Source organism: Clupea harengus, chromosome 19 (genome assembly GCF_900700415.2).
Source record: "Clupea harengus chromosome 19, Ch_v2.0.2, whole genome shotgun sequence".
In the NCBI taxonomy this organism is placed as follows: Eukaryota; Metazoa; Chordata; class Actinopteri; order Clupeiformes; family Clupeidae; genus Clupea; species Clupea harengus.
This window is the reverse complement of record NC_045170.1, coordinates 18390513-18402030: the sequence shown is the minus strand read 5'-3', so window position 1 is coordinate 18402030 and position 11518 is coordinate 18390513. Positions and strand designations below refer to the sequence as shown.

The window sequence follows — 11518 nt, the reverse complement described above, 5'->3', positions numbered from 1 at the left end:
ACTGTATGGTGTAGTGGATATTATGATACTGAAATATTTTAATGGTTATGAAATGAAATGGGACCACTTAGGCCTTATCGTGGCTGGTCAGGGATTTATTTGCGTTGTTGGTGATCTGCACTGAAGGGCCCATGTTAAAGATAAATGGGAATGTTTTTTTGAGCTCCAAGTGGTTATCTTTGTACACAAAGATGTGGATTGATTATGACTGTCCAGTTTCATGTGATCCCTGAGCTTCCGAAAGTGTTATTTGGTCTTTTATTACATTGTTTACAGTAAAAAATACTAATTTTAAACCTGTTTTTAAATTTTCTGTTACATTTACAACATATTTGAATTTGCACAATTCTTCTATTTTCATTGTCTTATTCTCTTTCAAGTTTCCATTTCTCAGTTTTGGTAATTGTGGTGGTTTTCCTTCTGATTTCACTAAACTAGGGAGCTCACCTGACCTGCCTAGTATCCATCCATTTACAGTATGACACAGTGGATAACCGGTTTTTCTCAAACAAACCTAACCTTCCCTTGCTGGAATAGACACACACACACACACACAAGACAAGCTCAAATGTGATGCATCCTCTCTCGTGCCAGTGGCCATTGCCTCATCACAAACTACCTACATTGTGATTATCCACCAAAGCTCTTTATGACTTTATGGCCTAAGTGAACCAGGGCCAAATCTCTTCCTGAAACCCCCAATTATTCTGAATCATTTAACTAAACGGCTTCATGCCCCCGCCCTAACTCTGCCCATTCATCCTCCGGCTCCTTGCCAGGTAAATGCCATCTTACTCAATTACGTCCGCCCGAGTGGCCATCGTCAACCTGGGCTTGCGTCAAGCCATGCCCTTAAACGTTAACCACACCACGTATTTACGAAATCACATGGCTACTCAGTCTCTCTCTCTACCACTCTCTCTCATGCACACACACACACACACACACACACAAATAGACACAGATATGTTCACGCCCATACACTCTTCACTATCTCTCCCCTTCCTGTTTGACTCTTACAGTCTGGTGCATCGAAGTAAACACATGCTGGCCAGCTCTCTCTCTCTCTCTCTCTCTCTCTCTCTCTTTCTCTCTGTCCTCTGTACTCTCTTCAGTGGACTTTCAGTGATGCTGCCTCTCCTGTTCTAAGCCAGTGTCAGCCTGGACCTAGGGAGAAGAACCTGTTGTGTGTTGCCAAGATCATAATGACTTACACTGGGGCTCACATGCAAGAAATGCTACCTCGGCATCCAATTCTGAGGATCGACCAAAAGCTTACCCAAGTGGATCGATAAGAACAGGGCTGTCTTCTACAGAAGAGCAGGATGGTAGCCGTGGAGGACCTTGTCTCACTGACCATCTACTCTTTCACCTTCCTTCTGGGCTTGCCCTCCAACTTGCTGGTGTTGTTTGTGTACGTGCGGAAAGCCCGCAAGCACGGCGCCACCCCCAGCGTGGTCTACGCCCTTAACCTGTGTGTGGCCAACGTAGCGCTGGTGGCCTGGATGCCCATTAAGATCCTGGAGACAGTGCTTCAAGCCTGGGCACTACCCCCGGCCATGTGCCCCATCTATAGCTTCTGTCTCTTCTCATCGCTGTATGGAAGCTCTCTCTTCCTCACTGCCGTGACTGTGGGGCGCTACCTGAGCGTTGCCTTCCCCATCACTTACAAGCTATACCGCCGCGCCCGCCTCTCCTGCGTGGTCAGCGTCATCTTGTGGGCGCTGGTGCTGCTGCACCTGGGCCTGGGGCTGGCTGTTGAGCAAGGCGGCTACTTTGTATCATCAGTGGGTGGCAACGGCAGCAACAGCCTGGTGTGCTTCGAGAACTTCACCGAGTCGCAGCTGGAGTTTCTGATGCCGCTGCGCCTAGAGATGGCGCTGTTTCTCTTCCTGCTGCCGCTGCTGATCACGGCCTTCTGTACACTGCGCTGCGTGGCGCTGGTGGGCCGCTCGTGCTTGCCGGCCGGAGGTAAGCGTCGCGTGCTGGCCATCGCTTTCTCCACGCTGGCCGTGTTCGTGGTGTGCTACGCGCCCTACAACACCTCGCACGTGGTGGGCTTCGTGCTGAAGAAGAGTGTAAGCTGGCGCAGGGAGGCCATGCTGACGAGCTCGTGCAACGTGTTCCTGGAGCCGTTGGTGATGCTGATGCTGTCACCCGCCGGGCCCAGGGGCCTCTGTGCCTGTCTGAGGGATGGGACTGGGACACAGCGGAACCCCAGCTTGGCAAACGCCCACACCATGGAGCCGCCAACAGCTGTGGGGCAGGCAAGTGCCTCTCAGACAGAGGGACAGAGACCCACATCCACAACTGCACCACCACTCGACCAGCCTAGAGAGGCCATCGGGTAGGCTCGTCTGCAAGCATCTGACAAGTGGACAAATGGGGTGATTGGAAGAGGAGGTGAGAGAGGGATGGATAGAGAATAATGATGAGGAGATGGAGGAACATGGAGACTAGTGCACTCTCATGATGGAGCAACTTTAGACTGAGATATAACTGACCATGATACAGGAAGATCTAACTGAAAGACCCAGACACACTGTTGAAGCAATAAGAAGCCCTCTCGAAAGGATGGCTGTCTTGTAAAATGAATGTAAAATATGGCAAGTAAACAAATGATGCACTCACCCACTTTTTAAAGTAGTTATTCACATGACAGAATGGAAAACACAGTGTCATTCTGGCCCAGTAACTGTATTCTCTAAACAAGCAAGTGTATATTTGGAACACTGTCTTACTAACATAATTCCTTTCTTTGTACATATGTATGTGTGCGCATTTCTGTTATTTTGTCCATGTACGTGTTTATATAAAACAAACGTGAACAAACATCCCTCCCTCGTGTCATTGATTTCACGCTTTCAAGGTAGATTTCCTTTCTCAAACATGCAGGTGAGTCCACTACCGTCACCTTATGTGCCCTTTCCTGATGGATGATTTTGCTGGCTGTATGCTCAGACTGCTCAGGCACACAGGACTTCAGGGGAAGTGTCAGTGACATGGAAGATCTTAATTTAGTGAGGGTTGAATAAAACTCAGAACCTTTTAAGAATCTAAACGATAACCATCCAAGTGCCACAGTTATAAAACTACTCATAGTAGTATAAAAACGGATTTTTAAGACAGATTATGTTTCAATCTTACTCATCACTGAAGTTATAATGCCTTTTTCATTTGAGAGGTCTCTCTGAGATGGGTCAGGGCTTTGCATTTTGACAGAAATATGTTAAACGCACTGAACTAACTTAACTAAACATTTCGATAAATTATTACATGTATTACCTGACCAATGACTATTAACTTAAGGCTGTAAATAAAGTTAAAATAAGGCCTTTTATTCTCGTATGTAAAAATATATAAAAATATGGCCTAAATAACAGCATGTGAATGTACAAAACTTAAACATAAATTAGTCCAGATTTGTACATTTGAAAATTGACAAAGGCAACATTGTATTTTAATCTGAACACAAAATATTCAGCTGTGTCAACTAAATGCTAAATTACTTCTGTACTAAAATCCTATGCATGTGTCTCTTAGAGGAGAACCCCTGAAAGCATTCCCATATCAAATATTCTAGCAACACTTTTTGCATATTTTTCACTTGTTTACAGTAATTTGGTGTATCAGAGCCCCCTAGTGGCCATGATCAGTTCAAATCTCAAGGTGGTCATTGTGACTGATCATTTTATGTGTTCATTTTATGATTTTTTGTACTGAGCTGTACCCAATGTCTTGAGATGAATGATGAAATATTTGTAGGGGAAGAACCACTGTTCTCACAGATAATTTTAATGAGACACACTTGTTGGCTTTTGGCTGAACCTCTGTTCAGATATTACTACTTATACATGTACAGAAAATAAGATCTTCGCTTAGGATGTACCCCACTCGCGTGTAGCAAACTACTCAACCTCGAATCTAGACTCACATGTGATACACAAGTGGGATCGCTTGCCCCGAGGACATCGGCAGCGATATAACTGTATGAGGAGCCCCCAGCATAGGGCGACCCCTGTTTGAGAGAGAGGTGAAGCACAAGTGTGTGGGGCATTCTTGGATGGCAGAAGTATAGCCTAGTAGGAGAGGTGCCAGAACGTGCATGAAGCATATGGGTGTGCTTCCCGATGGGGAGGGCAGTGTGACGGATTAGCACCTGACTGTCTCTGCCTGCAATAACAGAGCCTGTCTGTTTGGTGTTGTGGTCAGGGCAAGGGTTTGCATATTGTCACGACCAAAGTTTGTGAAAGACAATTGTCTCCACCAATATTTTGTTAATTTGAATTGCCTGTTAGAAAAAATAATTTTGCACAATATATTTGCAAACTCATTCGTATTATTATCTATACTACTGTATGTTTGTCGCCCAGAAGGGTGAAAAATAAATGTCCACGTTTTATAAATGCGCCCTCGAGCCTGCGAGACAAGATGCTCTCATTTAATTGGCTAAAGAAGCTCAGGTTCTCAGCACTACTAAAAGCTACTAAATACGCCAGAAAATAATAATTTATTAATTTACACTGGCTATTTTGAGAATAAATGTAATACTTGTAGGTAGTAAAAGGGTAGTATAAATTGGGATGACCAAATGTATGCATCATATAATTAATTAATACATTATTTCAAGTTACAAGTTACAAGTTACGAGTCTTTTATTGTCAGATGCACAGAATGACACAGGGTCAGACTGGGCACTGAAATTCTTAGGACAAGGCACCACACAACAACCTACCATAGCATAACATAGCAAACATAATATAACATAGCATAACATGACATACACTCTGTACAAGTACTCTGAACATAATTTACATGTAATAACATATAATACCCTTACTAAATATACAAGATAAATATACAATACAATATGCTAAAACATATACCAACCTATACATATAATACTAACATATATACATATAACATATAATACACATATAGTAACATATAATAAACTAAACTACAGACAAATGGGAGTAGCAGGTAGTGCAATAATTCTGATAAATATGTATTTGTCGTGTAAGAGTAAGTGTAAGTACAAGCAGTAATTTGAAAGTGACAGTGTATGTAAGTGACGAGTGCAAAAGTGTCGATATTGTGTCAATGTCCATTTAGCAGCCTGATTTCACTGCTCAGAAAGCCAGTGCAGATGATGTAATTCTAGTACAGCGCCATAAAACCTGAACCAATTACCTACACATTAAAAATGAATTTCAGAACAAACAAATGCATTGCATGTACTTCTCATTAGGTAATTTTGTTCATTAAGGCATTATTTTGAAATGCATTTAGGAAACTCAGAAATCCAGTGCAGATGTAGTGCAGGTTGAGGAAGCAGCAGGTGGACCATCAGGGCTTCAGGTGAGGTCTTACTCATGTTTGGGATATTCAAAAAAAGACAACAAAAATAAGTGATGTTAATAAACGTTCAGTCGTGTCCCTACCAATGCTGTGACCAAACCTACGCCCTTGGGTCAGAGTGTAGGTGAATTGCCCTGGAGACCTGGGTTTGATGCCAGGTGGGGTGTCTGCTCTTATCCTCTAGTCTATATGTCACATGAAATGGCTCCCATCCAGATATCTGGCACAACAACACACAGCACCAAGGGAAGGAAGTCAATTTAAGCAATAAAACCACAAACAATTGCTGTCACATAACCGGAAATTATTTTCATGAAATTAATTAGCTTTTTCTCATCAAACAGGAGGATATGTTAAAGGTCATGTGGTTTATAAGGGCCTGTGAGTCATAAAGGTTGGCTTATGGTCAGGTCTGTAGGTTATGTCACAGTTCCACTCCCTCTCTGCAGTGCCAAAGCCAAAGTTACTGAGGACCAACCAGATATCCTGATAGATAGCTAACTGAAGAATCAGAGCCCTACCCCCACAACACATACCCCTACTCTCACACACACACACACACACACACACACACACACACACACACACACACACACACACACACACACACACACACACACACACACACACACACACACACACACACACCACATAACCCCATACACCATACAACCACATATCTAGAAAATGACAAGAGCAACCCTAGATGCCCCAAAATGAGATACATATAGATATAATATGAAGCGCTGATGCAAGTTGCCACAACACTAACCTTATGAAATTAGGTTACATTAGTATTCAGTACCGGATTTTAACAGCAATCAAAACTTTAACCTATTTTATTTCGAGGAAACCAAGTTTCCCTTACTCTTTTCTGAAACTCAGATTTCTGCAGCTCTTCTTATCTTAAAATGGATATGATACCTAAAACTAGCCCAGTTTACATGACTTGACCTCCAGCGACGAACGTGACACAATGTTCTCTGGCTGTCATAATTGTGACGCTGTTCTGTGTACCTCATTCTGAGTTTCCTAGCGTTGCTGAGAGACACTGTTTGGCGAGCTTCAGATGTATGATTGGCGACAGATTAAATTTCCTCACCCTTAAGTCAGGCACTGAGAGGCTCTGTTTGCTGTAGGATATAATTCAATACTTGTTAAGGCAGTGCCTGGTGTGTTGGACCTTCAGAAGGACAGGGACCTTGGTGGGATAACAAGGAGAGGATGGAGGCATCTGAAGGAAGGGCTTCTCTGTTGGTTCCACTCTGGATTTTGGGGGTTATTGACTTTATTAGGGTCAAAATGGATCAAACTGTATATCATCACTAAAGGTAAATCTTAAGATCATGGTTTCTTTAATGTCTTTACCTATTGTCACCCAAGTGAGGGAAATTGAACTGGATTAAACTAAATCAAGGCACAATGTTTAACATTATGGCCTGAAATATAAGAATTTGTCTTTTTACAATATATGGTCACACTCAGGATGAATTGAACATACTGCTATGTTATGTAACTGTTTAGATTCTGCACCTCGCTCTTTTCTTTCTCATTACGAACAATTTCAAGTATGTATTATGACTTCATGGAATAATGGCATTTTGTTGACTGTTATATAAATAACGGACCGCTGAAGTGTGCATTAGAGACCACTGCTACAGGATCCCAGTGTTTGTACAGCAGAACTTGGAAGGTTATGTTAATCATAGTAAAACTAGCTAGTATTTTCAAACAATTTCAAATAGTCTAAGATCAAATGGATTGGTCAAAAGTGTGTAGTAAATCATTTCAGTTTTGTGGTGAGTCAGAGCTCTAACCCTCACGTTGGGAGAGTCGCCCAAAGAGAAACACATCCAAGATCTCTGCGCTGAGAAGAGCTGTCCATAATTTACACCCAACATGTAACACTATGGTGTGAAATAACACAAACACAGGCACAAACCCACACAATAAATACATAGAATTTACATCATTCCACTTATCCACCATACTAAAATGCCCTTTTGCGTCGTACCCAGTTAGGCTTTTTGAGATTTTCACCAGTATCGTTGTATTTCAGACTTTCAGATTTACTTGTGAACCCAAACACATCTGCCATGACGGTGAGCCAGCTCCTGCTGTCTGTCTACATCATCACCTTCATACTGGGGGTCCCTGCCAACATCCTGGCCTTCTGCACATTCTGTATCAAGGTGCGTCGCAAGCCGACCCCCATGGACATCCTCCTGCTCAACCTCACTGTCTCTGACCTCATCTTCCTCACCTTCCTGCCCGTGAAGATGACGGAGGCATCGGACAACATGGAGTGGAACTTGCCCTTCCTCATGTGTCCGATCTCCAGCTTTTTCTTCTTCTCCTGCATCTACACCAGCACGTTCTTTCTGACAGCGGTGGCCGTGGACCGCTACCTGGCCGTGGCTTTCCCCATCCAGTACAAGGTGTGGCGCAGGCCACGCTATGCTGTGATAGCAAGCGTCTTCTTCTGGCTGGTGTCTGCTCTGAACCTAAGCATAACTTACATTGTGCCCTTTATGACAAACACAGACAATGTGACCACTGACATTCCCAGCACTGTTGCACCGCAAGTCCAGAAACCCAGGAAGTGCTACGATAACTTTGAAAACAACCAGCTGGAGATTATAGTATCTGTGCGCTTTGAACTCTTCCTGGTGCTCTTTCTCGTCCCCTTCCTCATCTGCTGCTTCTGCTACATCAACTTCATCCGAATCCTGTCCCAGCTGCCCAGCATTACCCGTGAGCGCCGTCTGAGGGCCGTGGGGCTGGCGGTGGTCACCCTGCTGGTGTTTACCGTCTGCTTCGCGCCCTACAACATCTCCCATGTGGTGGGCTACGTGCACCACAGGAGCGAAGAGTGGAGAAACTTGGCACTCATCTCCAGCACGCTCAACGCCTGTCTGGACCCTATGATCTTTTACTTCTCCTCTTCTATGGTGCGCCGGGCCATCAGCTGCTGCCTTCAAGGCTTGACGGAGAAACTGCACATTCTCCGAGCTCAGTGCTGCCCCCCCATGGCTCCTGCTAGACCTGACATTTACAAAGAGACCAACCCCCCTACCCCAAACCCCCAACTTTAAACACGTTGACCCCCCATTTTCCACACACACAAGCAGACTAACTGTATATACTGTATATCTACTACTGTATATATATAATGGGGTACATGGAAGTTATTGTTGTAAGTTATGATTATTGATGCACCGTAAAAAGGGGATTTCATCCATTGAGAAAATTTGACAAGATTGACAACATGATTAAGTTGGAACTGTTGCTATTCTGGGATTGTAAATATGTATGCATCTGTAGACCCTTGTACATGCATGAGATCAAACAAAATCAAGCCTCTTTCGGTTCTGATGCATCAGACAGGCATATGAAAGCGTTTCAACTGACTTCATCTCTTTGAGTGCAAAATGGTCAGATTTATTGTGATGCATTGCATTGCGATACAGTGATGATTTTTTTTTGTCTTGCCACCAACAGCCTCCTCTATACAAGACATTCAATTTCACCTCAGATACTCAGACAACTGACATTTCACCTCAGAAACTTATATAGATACATACTGCCCTATACCACTGCCATATGTAATGTATGCCTTTTCTGACAGCACATTAATGTCTTTCACCGAAAAATCCACCACAACCTGTACAAGACAATGTGTAACATCACAACTGTAAACAGAAACATAGAAATGATCACAGACAGCCATTTAGCGGAGAAGAGAAATGAGTACCATTTGCAAAACTGAGGGAAGAGAGCCAGCAGTGATCAGTGTTCAAGGGGCTCTGGCTTCGAGATGAACAATCTCTACAGGAAGTAAGAGCAAGAACAGGTTATATAATCTCTTGTCACTGAGTCACAGTAAAGAGGAACTGCAAACACCTGCAGCCTTCTCCAAGGTGAGAGGATAGACTAATAAAATGTTGTCATCTGGACACTGCTTTAATGAGATTCCTCTCTCACTCATTAGCTGTGAACGAACAACTTCACTCTGTTTACACCACTGCAGTAAAGCCATCAGCTCCCGTGTTTGACTCCTTTATGGTCCTTAAGGGAAATCCAATGGTTGTGCTCAATATGTGAGTGAAAACATTAATATATCTTGTTGTAAATCAATTGTCTGGTAAACAAGAAGCCCTAGTTACCATTTCATAAATGTCCTTGATATGTGTTGCAGTCTGTTAACTGAAGCTTTGAAAATTGTAATTTGAAAATGACAATACTAGATTTACATTAAAAGGCTTTTTTTGAGTTCAGTAATACATATTTTTGGACTTAAAAAAAAAATTGTGTGAATATTGTTGAACGTGATGTGTTTTCCTTTCTTTATAATAGTAATAAGCAGTTTTGTTCATGTAAGAAGTGCAGGGCTTTACACTGAATATTGCTCCTGTCATACTTGGTGATAAATGCTGTTCGTTACTGCTGATAAATCGGTGACCCTTATGCTTTTTTTGTACTGAGGGGAATTCCTTCCAGTGTTCTCCTTGTCAGGAAACCTTTCAAACATATAGCTTCAACAATTCTTTGAAAATTAATTAAACTACTGAGTGATTGGACTTTGAGTATTTAACATGCACTGAAAGAAGCTGATATGGTTACTGAGCAGGTATCTTATCAAGGAAGAGATGGGAGAGGTGTCACCAGTGTGTCACCCTTGAGTAAACACACCATTCCTCTTTCAACACACGAAACAGTACACTTGTGAAGTCATACACAGAATATTGATTACATAATGATCTTTTTTTGCTCCTCAGAGAATAATTATTTGTTAGACGCTTTTCATAAATGTGTCTGCTAAATGAACTATAACCATAGAGTTGTCCTCAACTGTGACACTGGCGTTGGCACAGGAGTTGAATACTGAAATGCAAATCTCTTTTTGCAATCTTTTGACAGCAAAGGTAGTGTGGCTGACTGCCTACATTAGCAGACAGACATTTACTTGCCTGTCAGGGCATCCATTTGTCTGTGTGTCAGTGTTCATGTCCTTATGTCTGTCTGGACTTTGCCGGTTTACATTTTCCTCTGTACTGCAGTCTGCAGTGACGTCATAGCTTGGGTGCTCCTTCCCCAGCAGCTTGCTGTCTTTGTCCTGCTCATCTGTCACACTCGTCTCCTCTCGTCTCCCTCCCCTCCTTTGCTCCTCTCTCTCACTCTTTTTCTTCTTGTTTATTGAGTCCTCCAACCTCTTCCTCCTCTTCTTCGCTCTTGAGCTCCCAATTGGAGGCCAGAGGTTAGCGGACCTTCGACCCCGTCTTGACCCTGCCCCATTCCTGACCTGTGTGCGCTTGAGGAATTTTGGCTGAGACCTCTGGCACTGTCGAAGGTTTCTGAAACACACACACAGGAAGACAATTCCAACATGCACGAGTAACAGGAAATACACAAATAAATTCCCTTGTATGAGCAATTAGTCAAATCAGCATGCCCAAGAATTTGTGCTCGTGTGCGTGTTTTCTCCATGAGTCCATGGCCTATGGTCTTCTCACCTTTTCAGAAACACATGAGGTCTTATACAGACTTCATATTTATCCTCTAGGTCCTCCTTAGCCCGGACTTTTGCATGCCGCCAGATCAAAGGAAGATGCTCAAACAACTTCCTGTGTTGGCATATGTACACACAAATACACATACAAACTGACAAGATAATTTCGACACTGTTAATGACTTAAGAATATATTAATCAAGTGCCTCGTATTAATAATTACCTTGTATGAATCATGCGCTTATGTAAGCAGGAACATGGCTTTTTTTTGTTTCTGTGTGTGTGTAACTTACAATATTAGGTGCCACTTAGTCTGCATATGTGTAAGAGCATGTTTGGACCAGAGGTGATAAGAAGGGTCGAACTGACATCCTTGCATGGCAGGAAGCATAGTAAGATTACACAGAGAGATCAGTCTACTTTGATTCAGATTCATCAACATCGCAGATCAGGAAGTATTACCACAGACACGCATACAAATATCAACCACGTTATTAGATGAGAGCAACTACTGAAAACAAACAAAACAGATGAATGGTGACACACAGGTCTTACATCAGCCTACAGCAACAAACATACGCAACGCAGATCAGTTTCTGTCAAGACACTCCCATACAAACAAAATATATTCACCCTCATATATTACAA

The 11518-nt window shown here is 42.8% G+C and overlaps 2 protein-coding genes across 2 annotated transcripts; both read left to right on the top strand.

Annotated features, from left to right (window-relative positions):
• Nucleotides 1–1325: 1325 nt before the first annotated feature.
• Nucleotides 1326–2351, top strand: LOC105901970 (free fatty acid receptor 3). Its single transcript, XM_012829484.2, has one exon. The coding sequence runs from the start codon at nt 1326–1328 to the stop codon at nt 2349–2351; it is 1026 nt and encodes a 341-aa protein (XP_012684938.1).
• A 3927-nt stretch (nt 2352–6278) lies between these two features.
• LOC105901971 (free fatty acid receptor 2-like) lies at nt 6279–9633 on the top strand. The gene is made up of 2 exons (XM_012829485.2): nt 6279–6692; nt 7421–9633. The coding sequence occupies exon 2, from the start codon at nt 7458–7460 to the stop codon at nt 8454–8456; it is 999 nt and encodes a 332-aa protein (XP_012684939.1). The 5' UTR covers nt 6279–6692; nt 7421–7457; the 3' UTR covers nt 8457–9633.
• The last annotated feature ends 1885 nt before the right edge of the window (nt 9634–11518 follow it).

Coding starts and splice junctions, on each gene's coding strand:
- LOC105901970 (XM_012829484.2), top strand. CDS start 1,326: ATGGTAGCCGTGGAGGACCTTGTCTCACTGACCATCTACTCTTTCACC.
- LOC105901971 (XM_012829485.2), top strand. CDS start 7,458: ATGACGGTGAGCCAGCTCCTGCTGTCTGTCTACATCATCACCTTCATA.